Consider the following 16,683-nt stretch of genomic DNA (forward strand, 5'->3'; position numbering starts at 1 on the left):
TATTAAATACAGTCCTCACTCACTCACACATCCAAAATGTTTCCTTCAGATGTGGACATCATCGACCCATCCTTCAACAAGACGTCCTTCATCTCCTACCCAACCATCCAGGACGGTCTGCTGCAGGTGCAGCTCAGCCTCATGTTTAAGCCTCGCTCCCTGGATGACGGCCTCATCCTCTACAACGCACAACAGCAGGATGGACGTGGCGACTTCATGGCCATAATGATCAAGGATGGCTACCTCGAATTCCGCTTTGACACTGGATCAGGTAAGAATATATTTACTGGCACTCAATATTTTAGCTATTATGGAGAATGAATTGTTCACTGCTTAAGAGCATTTTGTAGTGGGTGTTGTCTCCTTGTAATTAAACCAAAATCATAGAAGGTTCTTGAGGGGCATATAGAAGTTGATATTCAAGTATAAGACAAAATACTTTGGATGTTAACTTCTTTATTGTACACACAACGTTTCTGGGCTATTCCTTGCCTCTACGTCGCCCTTTCACCTGATGAAAGGGCAAGGAATAGCCCAGAAACATGTATACAATAAATAATTTGACATCCATAATATTTTGTCTTCTACAAAATCATAGAAGATTCATTAGCCAGTATACCACATAGCAAAATATGGTCCTGATGTGTAAACAATGAATAGACAAACAAACAAAATACTGAAATCAGTTCTAATGTGTTCCCAACAACATTCACTCAAACCATGATTCTGGTTTTAGGTCCAGCTGTGTTGAGGAGTCGCAACCCTCTCCGCCTTGATGACTGGACGATGGTTGTTGCTGAGAGGAAGGGCAACGAGGGCATGCTGATCGTGAACAATGAAGACCCTGTGAACGGTAAGTGGGGACCTGTGCTGGTACAGATATATCAATGAGGTCAAATGGTGTATAAACTAATTCTTCATATTCTTCAGTCTTGGCGTGACACGGTTGTAAATCTGTAGTCATCGTCTTTGAAATTGATATTGTAATTTGATTAACATAAACATATGTCAGGTTAGATATTTCTGTGTAAAGAATTAACAGATTTTTGCTGTTTGACCTCAATACATTTGACATGAAACCTTATTTTCAGGATTGTGTTTTGTAGTTAGCTATGTTGGAGCTTCCCCTAGCTTAGGGCAGCCCCTATTATTCCCTTTTCCAAGTTGAACCCTTTCCCACTCCGACCTTCCCTGAGTTTATGTAGACAAGACTCCATATATAGCCTTAAGTCCTCTAGAAACTGAGGAATAGATGTCTTCATGACAAGTTTATAACTAATAGTCTATGCTTTGCATGACTGCTCAGTAACGAAGTTGGAATCTTTCAAGTTGGGTATTCTTCAGGATGTCTCTGTTGTGTTGAAATTCTCGAATCATGTGCCTTTGGCAGAAAGCTTGATATTTCAGTAGGTGATTCGTTAACAAACAGGACATCTTTCTGCTGGAAGTCGCAATAATACATTGCTGAGCTCCATGGAAAAGTCGCTGGCTGGAAATCTCTTTGTCAAATACTGTTAATTACTAATGTTTTGCGACAGCTAATTAATTACTTGTTCTTCAGGACAGAGCCGCGTTTCACAAGCGATCATAGCGCTACGACTATCGTATCTCCTATACTTTGCCATAGAGTTACGACAGTCATAGTGCTACGACTATCGTGTCTCCTATACTTTGCCATAGAGTTACGACAATCATAGTGCTACGACTATCGTGTCTCCTATACTTTAACATAGAGTTACGACAATCATAGCGCTACGACTATCGTATCTCCTCTACTTTAACATAGAGTTACGACAGTCGTAGTGCTATGATTATCGTATCTTCTATACTTTAATATAGAGTTACGACGGTCGTAGCGCTTTGACTATCGTATCTCCCATACTTTAATATAGAGTTACGACAGTCGTAGTGTTAAGATCGCTTTGTGAAACAGGACCCTGCTGTTCCCTTTATTCTGAAACAAATGCAGTGAATCTTTGTACAGCTGGATCTCCCTTTTTGGTTAAATAGTGTATGAGATGTGCACGGCAACATCTTCATCAAGACACTGGCCTCTAAACGCTTGCCTTGAAACTGTATAGAGTTTTGAAATTAAGTTATACATTGAGGGTGTCAAGGCTCCACATTAAGTTATACATGGAGGGTGTCAAGACTCCACATTAAGTTATACATTGAGGGTGTCAAGACTCCAAATTAAGTTATACATGGAGGGTGTCAAGACTCCACATTAAGTTATACATTGAGGGTGTCAAGACTCCAAATTAAGTTATACATTGAGGGTGTCAAGACTCCAAATTAAGTTATACATTGAGGGTGTCAAGACTCCAAATTAAGTTATACATTGAGAGGGGGTCAAGACTCCAAATTAAGTTATACATTGAGGGGGTCAAGACTCCAAATTAAGTTATACATTGAGGGGTCAAGACTCAAGACTCAAGACTCAAATTAAGTTATACATTGAGGGTGTCAAGACTCCAAATTAAGTTATACATTGAGGGTGTCAAGACTCCAAATTAAGTTATACATTGAGGGTGTCAAGACTCCAAATTAAGTTATACATTGAGGGTGTCAAGACTCCAAATTAAGTTATACATTGAGGGTGTCAAGTGTTATACAAGAGGGTGTCAAGACTCCACATTAAGTTATACATTGAGGGTGTCAAGACTCCAAATTAAGTTATACATTGAGGGTGTCAAGACTCCACATTAAGTTATACATTGAGGGTGTCAAGACTCCACATTAAGTTATACATTGAGGGTGTCAAGACTCCACATTAAGTTATACATTGAGGGTGTCAAGACTCCAAATTAAGTTATACATTGAGGGTGTCAAGACTCCAAATTAAGTTATACATTGAGGGTGTCAAGACTCCAAATTTTTGAGACCTTGAAACAGCAAAGAACAAAGAATTAATCTGTTGCGTCCTGATGTGAAATTCTTTTTAATATCAAGCATTTTTTGTGATTTCATTAATATGTATGTTAGAAATTTGCTTCTGTTATATTGAGATTTCTGTTTTCATCTTAAGATTTCTGTATTCATATTGAGATTTCCATCCTTCTGTGGTGCATGGTTGTTGCATAAATACATATAGGGTCTCCAGATAAGAATATGTTTATCTGCTTTGTAGAGTGTAAATACAGATGTCGGTTTTAAAGATTTTGAACATAGACTCCATGTTGTGTTGTACAGTTCACTCCTTTCAGCAGATCCTGTAGGGATTCTGATGTGAGGTCTCTGCTTGTCAGAATAGATGACAATTGGGTATCAGATGGTCAACATGGCTGCTGTGTATCACGGTCTCGGATGGTAGAACACCTGGGAACGATCTCAATATGCCCCTATAGCAATGTGTGATCCTAATGTTATAGATTTGATGCCAGGTACATTCTATGCTTGTCAGACTAGACGACTAATGGGTATCAGATGGTCAACATGGCTGTTGTGTGTGAGAACCCTGGAGGGTAGATCATCTTGTGAACCAACTCAGCATGTGCCCTACAGCATTGTATGATGCTTACACCATCAACCACATGACTGTGATACTGCTGACTAGGGTTTAAAACCCCATTCACTCACTCATTCACCCTTCCTGCTACATGTGTACGTCATCTTTTTCTTTGATGGCCTACACCTTCATGAAAACTATCCTTTCCATGATTTTATTTTCTACCGCTGCAGAACGCCTTAGGAATAGCTACGACTATTACGCCTACTATTCTAGACGGGATCGTGGTGATATTTATAACAGAGGTATCATTTTCAAATTTCACTGGCAAAAATCGAGGCAATATTTTTTGGTTTTGCTGCTTCATTTATTTTTCTTTTCTGTCCACGTCACTGTCACTTATGTTCCGTCATCTCAGATTTTTTTGTTCTGCTTCACTTCTAATATACCTATGTTCTGTGTTATGCAAGAGTGGGCAAATCGAGGTAGCATCTTACTCATTCCAGATTATGTCCCTTGTTGCGTGCTTGTGTCCTTGACATTCAGAACAAACAGGGAACATCAGTGTTGTATCTGAAATGAGTGAGATCAGAAACAGCTCAAGCACTTTGTGTCATACAGAATATAGACAGGCTGCTAGACAACCTCGACTTCTTTGTTTACTAAGGCTTTTGTGTCGCTTATTGATCATCAATCTGTCCATGAACCTTAGTTCTGGTGCATCACAAAGATGCTCAAATAAGGACATCGGCACCACTTCATTCTGCATTACGTTACACCTATCATCCTCTCATACTTTCATGAATGGTAAACAGTCTAAGTCTAATGGATTAACTTGTCCAGTGATGTCTACATGTCACATCTGTGACAGAATTATATGTAATGCATGAGGGATGGGAGCTATGACCATTTCAACCAGATTAATCAAAACGTTCTTAGTAAAATTGTGGTAACTTTTTTTATCAAAGGTTTCTATTGTTGTGACCATTCACCATAGACATGATAGTAATATTTTCCCTGAACTTTAAAAAGAATATTTTTTAAAACTTATTATAAAGTGTCCTGTTAAGCCACTTTAGAACTCTGAACATTTTGGAAAATTGTTCTTTTTTCTGTAAATTCTGCCTTACAAAATTAACACATATTCATGAAACCTTTCTTCTTGGCCTGAATCAGAATGTGTACTGGGAAACAGGGTTACTGATAATGCTTACAAAATCATATTTAATGAATGCATGAAATGATACAATAATACATAATTAAGTGAAACAAAACAAAATGACCAAAACAGCCAATGAAACAATCCCATCATTCATTATTCTAATACCTGGGATTCCAACTAACGCATGCAATATGTTTGATCCATAAGGAATGTTTGGGGGCATGCTGTATAGAGCTGGGTTTTATATGCAATACGGGTGTTATTAACCCGCATGGAAAATGCTTGGCATGTCTATGTTATATGTGCATTGCTTGCTTCATGTTAGTGGTTACTTTCTACACATTGCTGTATCTCTCTTAACATCATACAGGAGGCTAAATTACTTTATGATGAATTCAAGCCAATATTCGCATCCCGAATCAGAGTCAGAATCCACATGCCTGTGATTGAGCTGCAGGAATTGAAAGAATATTACTTGACCAGTTGCCCCACAGTTGTGACAGATGTGCCTGGACTACGGCAACATGACTGCTGTCCAGCAGTGGTATAACTGGTCCAGGCTGGATAATACATGCCATGCTATAACTGTGATATTGCTGACAGTCATTGAAGACATGGAATATAGGCCCAGTGTAAAAGGCAGAAGCTCCTGTAGACCAATCACATTTAGATGTTTTAAAGACCTGGAATCGTCATACAAAGCTGAAGCTCCTGTATGTTGTTGGAACCTGTTGCTAGGTGCTGATAGTCATTTAGATCAGGACTTTATCCATCAAGTAATACTAGTTACATTTGACTTCTCTTTGAAACACTTGACTTCTCTTTGAAAAATCTACTGCTTATTTTCGTAGTGTACACAGTCATCTCACTTTGATATCATATGTAGTCTAAACATTTTTATCAAAATATTTTAGTTTCAAACTAATTTAATCCAAATTATTATATTTTCAGAATTGTTTCATCAAATTTGTTTAAGTTTCAATTTATTTTATCCTAGCTAGCTATATTTCATTTATGATTAACCTTAGCTGTTAAAATTGCCAATATTTTTATCAAGGCAAGGAAAATTTCAAATTTATTTTGGCCATGTTGGTTATTTTTAATTCATTTTGTGCAGTTTGGTGTGAAAATGTTGCGTGGGATTTCTTTTATAAATTTGTTAAATGTTGTAAATATTGTACTTCATGTTGCTGTTATGGTATTTATTGTACCGGCGTGTTATCTGTGCATAAACCACTGCTACTGCTACTGCTGCTGCTGCTGCTGCTTGGCTTGCTATATTTAGTTTGTTCTGGTGGCCAGGGACTACACTGCTACACCAGGAATATCTTCTCCTTTGAAAAATTACTAGGTGCTGGATTATTATGAAGAATACAGTGAACTTTATCGTGATAAAACTAAAACAAGAAGATGTTTTAACCAATTTGAGAAAGTTTGAATCCTGAAGAAATTTTTCCTATTTGAAAATGATTACATTAAAGACACTGACATATGTCTTTTTAGTAGAACAATTTCTCAATTGATCAGAATAGCTGTTTCTGAAGTTAATTTATTAAATAATAAATCTTAGAAAACCAAAACATTTTCATAAGAATGCCAAGCTTAAAAAGAAATAAATGAAGATTGGTTTGAAGGAGAAAGTTCACTGTATTCCAATATATGAATGTTTTGAATTATCTTGCTATGAAAGGTAAAGGGATATTATATATACATATAACAGTTAATATAAAAAGATTTTGTAGAAATGTATGATAGAAATATCTAAAATCTGGCTTTGCTTGAGGTCATAAGACTGTATGAAATGAGGAAAACGAAAATTTGAAATTAAACTGAAACTTTATTTCAGATTTGAGAAAAATAAAATTACAAGTCTTATTTGGGGATTTGAATAGCTGTTAGGAAAGTGTTTTTATGTTAGAGGATTATGGATGATGTTTCTTCCAGGAACCGCAACTGGCCGTACAGTTGGCCTGAACCTGAAGCGCCCTCTGTATCTGGGTGGAGTTGATCCACAGGAAGTACTACCTGCCTCCGCTTTTGTTGGAGAAGTTCCCGGATTTGTTGGCTGTATTGGCGAGGTTTGTTTTGTTGTATACCAGAAAATATTAAGGGAGGTAACTGTAGGTGAAGGTGACCTGTGAACAGCTGGACCTTCTTAAACATAGGAATGGCGTTTTCAATGTGTACCCAGTAGGAACCTGCATTTGAATATGTCCTAAGTTCACTTTTGCTTATCGTAAAGATTATTGGAAAACAGGGGGCCGTGTTGTGGAGGAACCCCAATTATCCTATTTCTGTGTCTAGGTTTAATATTTGCTCAGGATTTTCTAGTTAATGTCAGGGTTTACTGTTTCAGTGTCAGTGGCCTGTATCATGTCAGGTTTTACTCGAACATCAATGGGCGGTTGAGTAGCCTAGTGGTTCAAGCGTTCGCTTGTCACGCCATGGCCCGGGTTCAATTCCACACATGGATACAATGTGTGAAGCCCATTTCTGGTGTCCCCTGCCATGATATTGCTGGAATATCGCTAAAAGTGGCATAAAACCAAACTCACTCACTCAAACATCAAGAATCAGTTCCGAGGTAGAATCAGGCCCCGATTTCTCGAAACAAACTTAAGTCTGAGTTTTGACTTAAGTCTGAGTTTTTACTCAAATTTGAGAAAACGCAGGAAAATGCAGGAAATCAATATTGAACTCAAACTTAGCAGACAATTTGAGTTTGGTGGATAGATTACTTAACTTGTTTGGGCTTTTTTTAGTTAAAAAATGCAGTTGAGTTAAAAATTCAGCTGTTTCAAATTGTCAAACTCAGTTTGAAATTTGAGTAAAAACTTAAGTTTGTTTCGAGAAATCGGGGCCAGATCACTCATGTTGGTGTACCTTCAGAAGAATTGACCTGCTTCTTCAGAATATGGTTGTGTCACAAAGTGTATCCATGTTGTTATAGGTCAGTTGTCCTTATGGATACCTCATTCAAAAAGTTAACTTAAAACCTATTTTTTTTTTTTATCAGCTGAGGATCAACACCAACAACATTGACCTGTTGAAGGATGCTATTGAGAGCGCCAACGTGTATGACTGTGGGGACCGGGGCATCTGTGACAGAAAGCCATGTCAGAATGGCGGCGACTGCAGTGAGATCTCACTCACCGACTATCGCTGTATTTGCCCACCCGATTACACAGGTAGGTTCTTTATTTCTTTGAGAAGCGTTTTAGAAGTTGTGAAGATTAAGGAAAACTAAGTTCTATGGATAGTCAACTTCTTTAATGCAATGAATGTGATGTTCCTTGTTGTCATCGCTTAGAGGAAGTTAGAACATAGTTGAACCCACACTTGGAGTGCCACAGACATATGGACCTCCAGAATACAGATCTTTAGGGCAGAAATATAGGCAGACATATAGGTAGGTTCTTCATTGTCATCGCTTAGAGGAAGTTAGAACATTGTTGAACACACACTAGGAGTGCCACAGACATATGGACCTCCAGAATACAGATCTTTAGGGCAGAAATATAGGCAGACATATAGGTAGGTTCTTCGTTTTCATCGCTTAGAGGAAGTTAGAACATTGTTGAACCCACACTAGGAGTGCCACAGACATATGGACCTCCAGAATACAGATCTTTAGGGCAGAAATAATGAACTCCAGGCAGAAATATTGGCCTCCAGTATATAATCCCAAAGTGGTGTGGTTCAGTACTTGTCAGATGTGGAATCAAAGACTAGATTCCAAGAGGGAAAACCAACATAGAATAGATCCCAGTACCCAATAGCTTATCCCACTTGTAATTGTTCCAGTGCAATACACATGAACATTATATTTCATATGATACCTGGACAGTGTGATTGTTCATGGATACATTGTATTAGAGACCTGGAACCCATTATACACAGTTATACCCTGTTATACACTGTCATGGTGGTAATATCCTAACTTAACATATGGCTATAGTTGTGGAGCAGGACCTGGGTCTGAATACCAACATGGCAACGCCTTTTTGATGCTAATATATTTTCTGTACATATAATATATGAAATGTCAATTGAATGACAGTCACATCATTCTCTGACTTTCTTGTCCAGGCAAGAGCTGTGAGACTGAAATCAACATCTGCATTACGTCTTCACCGTGTCAGAACGGTGGCCGCTGCAGCGTGTACAACGGTGGATACAGGTGTGACTGTCCCCTCGGATACTTTGGCACCAGCTGTAATACAGGTATGTTTTGTAAACAGTTGTTAACTGAAAGACAAGTAGGTTAGAATAGGTTCTCACAACTCATATGTTGCTTCAAGTTCTGGTTGTTTGGCCTGCAAAAGGGTTCTATGCCAGTGGGCATAAATCAAGATCATAGATTTATTGGTTGAAACTGTTCTTGAAACTACTTCATTACCATATGACAGTATATTTACTTATATCAGATGCAAGTAACAATTGTAACTAATGTGTTTCGATAGTCAAAGGGGGTCTTCAATTAGTCTAATTACGCCAAAGGGTCTTCACTTGCTCTAATTACGCCAAAGGGTCTTCACTTGCTCTGATTAGACCACAAGATTTCATTAAGGAAGAGTCTTTAATTTGACATTAGGAAATAAATACATGCTTAACATCCCAGTATTTGACCAAAGCAAGGAACATTGTGTTATTTATCAGTTTGGAAGGTTACATATCTATGGGAAGAAGAGAGTGTCCAACCATCAACATAACTGACTTCTTGTCAATATCTAAGGATTCTACATTAAGAAAAATAAGGCCAGGGGAATCTTTATTAAGTGTCAGCAAGATTGAATTTCATTTTCGTTTTTTAATTGTTCAATGAAAATTCTCTAATTGTACATTTAAAAAATATGTATATATTTTCTTCAAAATATGTGATCATATGATCAATACTTCAATTGCATAGATCGATGCTCATAATGTTGATCACTGGTTTGTCTGGACCAGACTTGATTATTTACAGACCATCGCCTTATAGCTGGAATATTGCTGAGTGCAGCGTAAAACTAAACACACTCACTCACATTTTAAGCTTGCTTAATTATTTGTGCATTTGGTATAATCTGTATTCCCCATCTCTTCCAGAAATCGAGGTGCGCTCCTCCTTCGAGGTGACTGGTGATGGGTATGTGGAGTTCCCTAAGAACCTGCTGCTCCACAAGGGCCGCCAGACCGGGGAGTCCTTCGAGATGACCGTCAAGACGGTGGAGTCCAATGGTCTACTGTTTTGGCAAGGCCAGGAGCCAACCACATCACTCCGCGGAGGAGACTATGTGGCCCTTGTGCTTCAAGACGGCTTTGTAGAATTTAGGTAATGGAATTGTTAACATCTTGTGGAGATGGTTGATAAGAATTGGACCCAGTCACCCACATGAGTTGTAAGAGAATCAAATAGTAAGCTGAATTGGTTGATTGTTGGTATGGTACAAATAGACCCAGCAACCTGTGTGTGTTGGTTGACAGTTGGTGAAACTGACAACTTGAGATGTTGCTCATTAGAGCATTCACAGTTGGGGCTTATTTGTCTTTACGATTATTTCTTGCTTTTGGATGATCCTGTCCAACATTGTCTGTGTGTCTGTTTCAGGTATGAGTTAGGTAGCGGAGAAGCTGTTATTAGATCTACTTCACAAATTGATGATGGATTTTCACACAAAATCATAGCTCAGAGGTAAGTGTTTAATTTGTCAGTAACAATGGCTTAGTGTGACAAATAATTAACTTCAGAGAGAATGTCCATATACATTTGAACCTTCAGTTGGAAGATTCCTAATGGTTATTGAATTTTGTGTTTATATAATGTACAAACACAAGATCTCAAAGACACTTGCTTTAACCATTAGATGCCAGTTGGTGATGGTATGTGAGGACCTCTTACATGTAACTATCATGTGCCTAGTAAAGTGGGGGTTATACTATTCCCAGCATGTGTTTGATATGAATATGTCATTGTGAAGGTGGGATGTCAAATAAGCAGCTATTAATCTTCCAAGGAGTTTTGGAAAGGGTTTCACTGATGTCTAAACTGTGCAATAATTTATCAACGAAGAGAGTTCTATGGAAAGGGCTTTCACTGATGTCTATATTAAAGAAGCAATAGAATTTATCATCACACCAACTTCTAAATGCCACTCAAACAAGGCAATAATTTATCCGTCATTTTCTTATGCTGATATTGACCATTGTTTGTTTCCAGACTTGGCCGAACAGGAAATCTGACAGTTGATGCTGGCCCATCAGTGATTGGTGCATCTGTCGGACCGCTCCAAGTCCTTAACGTCAAGGGCAATATTTACTTGGGTACGTCACAGGTGTTTGAACCAGTTCAGGGTTAGACTAGAGCCCAGGCAACCTAGACTAGAGCCCAGGCAACCTATGCTTGTCCCACTAGGTGGTTCTGGGTTAGAATGGCTCCCAGCTACTGATATTCCGTTGAATCAGTGACACGATGGCTTGGTGTATTGTTGACCATCTTACAGCCACAGAGCCGGCCTTTGTTCATATCAGTAACTGTTTTTTCTGGACCACATGGGACATGCTTGTGGCCCTTTATTGTGCCAGGATCGGCTGACATTGGGTTTTAATACAAGATTTGCTATGTTTCTTTGCTATCACCATAAAAGTGTATGAGTACGGTTTTACCTGCTTGTAGCAATACTGATAGCAACGTCATGGCAGGGAACACCAGAAATGGCACAAGTTCTGTGGAAACTCCAACCTTGCTGAAATTAACAGGCTATTCCATCACCTCCTAAACTAGAACACATCACATCAAGTGTCACCAGAGGCTCTCGTCTCAAAAGCATTATTAACTGAAACACTTTTGAAAATGTGACACAGAATTCATTGCTTATATATATTTAAAAGGTTGGCCTAATTAAATACAGAAGTCCAGAGGAACACATTTTATGGATAGACAAATTCTTTATTGCTCTAGATGCAACATGATGCCGATCCTAACACCGTTATCAAGCAAATAATAACAGTGTTTGGTTCTACACTGAAATGTCGCATCTATTGCAATAAAGTTGTCGATCCATAAAATGTGCTCCTCTTCATCTTAAAAGATTCTAAATGCCACTTAAAGAAGTCACATAATTCCATCTTCAATGTTTCAGGTGGTTTGCCCGAGCTGGAAGGCATGACAGACGGGGCAGTGGAACACAATTTTAACGGCTGCATTCTGGATCTTAGGATACAAAACAAAGGCCCCTTAGATGTGAAGTCTAATGCTGTGGGTGGTTACAATGTTAGGCCATGTCTAGATGGTAAGAAATGATGAGGGGGACTAAGTCTATAAGGGACATAATTTTAGGTATTTTCAAATTGTAGAACAGGAGAGAGAACATGCTCTGTTGCTCAGTCGAATGTTATTCTGTTGAAGAACGCGAGACGAAATGTTTTATCATAATATTGGTGGCATTTTATGACATTTGTGTTAATATGGACCTCAGTTTTATACTTTTTGTATTTTCGTTTATAAATCCAATCAGCATTTTATAGTTTTAACTTGGTTAGTGTTCTTTTGATTATGGAATTTAAATATTTTTAAATAAGGTAACTTTTATTGAATCTTAACGATTAAGAAGTAATGCTTGTTATTGACAAGACTATAAGATTTTAAGAAGAATTTGTAACAATTTAACAGATTATGCTATGGAAACATTCAAAACATATATTGTTAGATTCTGATATAGCTATTTATGACCCTTCAGTATATTGAAACAATGTTTATAGATATGCATAGAAACTGACTGTACATATTTCAGCGGTGTAGATTTAAGCACTGAAATGTATAAACTCATACAAACGTACCTGTCATCTGTTCAAATTATATTGTCACAAGTTGGCAAAATGTAATCAAATGTGGTTGGCTTTAAAAGCAAAATATTGTTAAGGCACACCTACTGGAATGTCATAAGCAAAATATCTACTCGTCAAGTAGACAATAAATGATTATTGTAGTGCATTGTTGAGTGAAGGAGCTATTGTTTGAACATATGTGGTTTTAACATTGTTATTTTGCTTCTAAAGTTACCCGATGACAAGGCTTGTATAGGAGTTAGTATAGCAACCACTTGTAATGAAATCCTCAGCAAGTCTAGATATTTTAATCATGTAATAATACTCTTTTCTCATGGTGCTAAATGACTGCTGGAATGCCCTGGTGGTCCTCAGATTTCAACTCTTTGTATATTTATAGCATAATTCCCGATTTGACTTCACCATGTTTTGGTAATAAACGCCGGATCATCACTAGTATCATTCAGTCTAAATTGGAAGTGCAGAACGTTGGAAATATCAACTAGATTCTTCTCCTGATATTGTTTGTGATAGTACACAATATCTCTGTGATGAGGAATATGTGATAACACACGATATATACCTGATAAGGAAATATGTGATAACACACTATATATCCCTGCTAGGGAATACGCAAAACTAAGGCGTTTATTATTAAAGCTATGGTTGTCTGGATTGTAGAGTCTTATCCTCTTGATGGCATCATCTGTAGTTGTCTTTGTTATGTTAGGGATATACAATGCCAAATCCTGGGGTAGGCCCCTGTCTGCTTTTTAAGTGTTTTTGTGAGAAAAGCACTTGTCCTTATGGTTATGTTGAAGCATAATGTTGGAAACACAGAGGAAAGTCAACACTGTGATCTGATTCGAATAAACTTTTATAACAAAATATGATTGTATGTTTTTTATCTCTCCCTCTTTGAACAAGATGTGTTCTGGGTGAATTAGCCCAGAGATGAGAGTTTTAGTGGTTGACTTATCTTAGAGAGTCAAACCAAAACATGTCAAGCAATGGTACCGGTTGTCACCCTGCCTTGGGCTTGGCATTAACGGAATAATACAAGGATTGGTCAGCTGGGTGTCTGAATGGTGAGATCCATGTTAAACTAGCATGCTAGCTCTGTACAACCAGCATAGTACGCACCAGAACAAATACAGTGCATACATGTCTATTCCTTTTGTATCATGCCTTGTGAAATTGACCGACTCCGTGGTGTAGTGGTTAGAGCATCCGCCCGGAGAGTGGAAGGTCGTGGGTTCGATCCACGACCGCGTCATACCAAAAGACGTTAAAATATGGTACTTGTTGGTCCCTGCCTGGCGCTCGGCATTAATGGGTACAACAAGGACTGGTCGGCTCGGAGTCAGTATAATGTGTCTGAGTGGGGTATTCATGCTTCACTGTGGCATGGTATCTCAGTGGGCTAGCACTATAAAACCAGCTTAAGTCTGGGCTAGTACAAGCAGCCGCACATACACATACACATGCATGCACGTCGTCATATGAGCGAAATATTCTCAAGCACGTTGAAAACCTAATTTCACCTCACCTCACCTTGTGAAATTATTGTGTGCCATTCGTGAGAGACAGTCAGGTGGCCAGACTCAGTTAATAACAATTATAACTAGGAGTCACATCGTCTCATATATCTGCACGTGGACCACGCTTTGCAGTGGTAGTCTCTTTATAGGACGCATATACTATGAGAGAGATTACTGGTAAATGTTGGAGACTTTGTTGTGGTGAAAAAGTCAAGTGTATTCTTCTCACAGTGAGGCTGGTAAACAAACTGCTGGAGAGATCACATCCTGGCAAATCCAGAACACTAATTCTTTTGAATGTAGACCCAAGAACAACGGAGTTACGGCCTGTTAAAGAAGGAACTATTTCTGTGGGCACTGGAAAACCAGGACGTGGGCAGTGTTGCTAGATTTTACGACACTTCCTCCAGCTATCTCACAACTGTCACAACTGACAAAATGCGAAATCCTAATGTCCCTCCCTGGTCGTGGCGTAATTGTGGCGTAATTATCGACTTTTACATAATGATAATGTGAAGCAAAGATGTTCCCCATTTCATGAGCTACAGTTTGGTACCTTCAAACATGAAATCCATTGTGTTTTTGCAGAGCTGTGAACCCTATAAAAATGCGTTTTGCCAAAAATTGACCAATTCCAAGGGCAATAACTCCGACACTATTCAAGATATCGACATGCATTGAACAACCTCAGTAGTCCGGAGTATGGGCTTTAAAACGATATATAGAACACTTGTGTACTATTTGCCGTTCAGATGTAGAAGATTGTTAAACACAGGCACCGTCAAAAAAGTGCGGAAATGTGCATAATCGCGAAGGCTGTGTTTGTGTCGTAATTATGACGTTATTATTGATTTTTACATAACCATGATGTGAAGCAAAAGTGTTTCCCATTCAATTACCTACAGGTTGGTCCTGAGAAAAATGGAATCCATTTTTCGCAGAGTTGTGACCTTTTTCTTAACCCTATGAAAATGCGTCTTAAACAATTCACCGACTTCCAAGGGCGATAACTCTTAAACTATTCAAGATATCCATATGCCTTGAAGGGTTTAAGTAGTCCGGAGTGTGGGTTTTAAAATGATATATCGAACGCGATTGTACTATGTGCCGTTCTGGAGAAGAAGATTTTTAAAGACAGGCACCGTCAAAACGAAGAAATCGGCAAAAATTTCAGTTTTTTCAAAATTGCGGAAAATTTATTCTGCCGCGAAACTTCCGCTATGGGTTGAATCAATGGGGAATGATGTTGTCTACACTGAGTGAAAATTTGGTCAATTTATCTCTTATAGTCTTTGAGATATTGAGGTTCAAAGATTTCGACATTTTGGGTTATCTGCCCTTAGCGGAAGCCGGAATTCGGGATTTTTTCGACTATGTATCAATTTCAGCATACAGGATATCACTCCTGAAAGTTTCACGAAAATCGGCCAAGCGGTTAGGTCAGGAGAGCTGTCACAAAATTTGTACAAATAATAAGAATAAGAAGAAGAATAATATTCGGATAATAACAGTAGGTCTTCCAGACTTTCGTCTGAAGACCTAATTAGTTATATAGTATCCAGTCCATGAAAGTCTGACCAAATTTGCTTTTTGGGAAAACCGTCTCTAACAAAGGATGTTCAGTTGTATGCCAATCTGAAGAAGTGCCTTTTTCAAGCTAGACTTAACGTCAGATAATTCCTGAATGTGTCTTGGGTTGTCTGGAGGGAATTCCAGAGTACTGGACCAGCTTTTGAGAAGGTTCTGTCACCATAGGTTGTGGAGCGGGAGTTTGGTACATGCAAAATATGTTGGCTGCAGGATCGTAAAGATCGAGCTTGAACATGATCTTCAATAAAATGACAGATGTATGTTGGTGCCAGTCAATGCTTGGTCTTAACAATCAGTGCGAGAATGTTCAACTGAATTCTAAAATTCATGGGCAGCCAGTGAAGTTCCTTGAGCCCGGGTGTGATTTGGGCAGCCAGTGAAGTTCCTTGAGCCCAGGAGTTATTTGGGCAGCCAGTGAAGTTCCTTGAGCCCAGGTGTGATGTGGTCAGCCAGTGAAGTTCCTTGAGCCCAGGTGTGATGTGGTCAGCCAGTGAAGTTCCTTGAGCCCAGGTGTGATGTGGTCAGCCAGTGAAGTTCCTTGAGCCCAGGTGTGATGTGGTCAGCCAGTGAAGTTCCTTGAGCCCAGGTGTGGTCAGCCAGTGAAGTTCCTTGAGCCCAGGTGTGATGTGGGCAGCCAGTGAAGTTTCTTGAGCCAGGTGTGATGTGGTCAGCCAGTGAAGTTCCTTGAGCCCAGGTGTGATGTGGTCAGCCAGTGAAGTTCCTTGGGCCCAGGTGTCATGTGGTCAGCCAGTGAAGTTCCTTGGGCCCAGATGTCATGTGGTCAGCCAGTGAAGTTCCTTGGGCCCAGGTGTGATGTGGTCAGCCAGTGAAGTTCCTTGAGCCCAGATGTCATGTGGTCAGCCAGTGAAGTTCCTTGAGCCCAGGTGTGATGTGGTCAGCCAGTGAAGTTCCTTGAGCCCAGGTGTGATGTGGTCAGCCAGTGAAGTTCCTTGGGCCCACCAGGTGTGATGTGGTCAGCCAGTGAAGTTCCTTGAGCCCAGGTGTGATGTGGTCAGCCAGTGAAGTTCCTTGAGCCCAGGTGTGATGTGGTCAGCCAGTGAAGTTCCTTGGGCCCAGGTGTGATGTGGTCAGCCAGTGAAGTTGAAGTTCCCTTGTGGCCCAGGTGTGATGGTCAG

At 39.3% G+C, this 16,683-nt stretch overlaps 1 protein-coding gene across 1 annotated transcript in view; it reads left to right on the forward strand.

Annotated features, from left to right (window-relative positions):
* Window positions 1–13,304, forward strand: part of LOC124267847 (basement membrane-specific heparan sulfate proteoglycan core protein-like) — a 183,073-nt gene extending 169,769 nt beyond the window's left edge. Inside the window, 10 exon segments of the mRNA XM_046702838.1 lie at window positions 50–271; window positions 737–853; window positions 3,682–3,753; window positions 6,555–6,688; window positions 7,627–7,798; window positions 8,700–8,834; window positions 9,699–9,924; window positions 10,201–10,284; window positions 10,810–10,913; window positions 11,732–13,304. Coding sequence (XP_046558794.1) covers window positions 50–271; window positions 737–853; window positions 3,682–3,753; window positions 6,555–6,688; window positions 7,627–7,798; window positions 8,700–8,834; window positions 9,699–9,924; window positions 10,201–10,284; window positions 10,810–10,913; window positions 11,732–11,892 — 1,427 coding nt within the window. The 3' untranslated portion in view covers window positions 11,893–13,304.
* The last annotated feature ends 3,379 nt before the right edge of the window (window positions 13,305–16,683 follow it).

The sequence above is a fragment of the Haliotis rubra genome, unplaced genomic scaffold, assembly GCF_003918875.1.
Source record: "Haliotis rubra isolate DU_JTF1 unplaced genomic scaffold, ASM391887v1 Scf134, whole genome shotgun sequence".
Lineage (NCBI taxonomy): Eukaryota > Metazoa > Mollusca > Gastropoda > Lepetellida > Haliotidae > Haliotis > Haliotis rubra.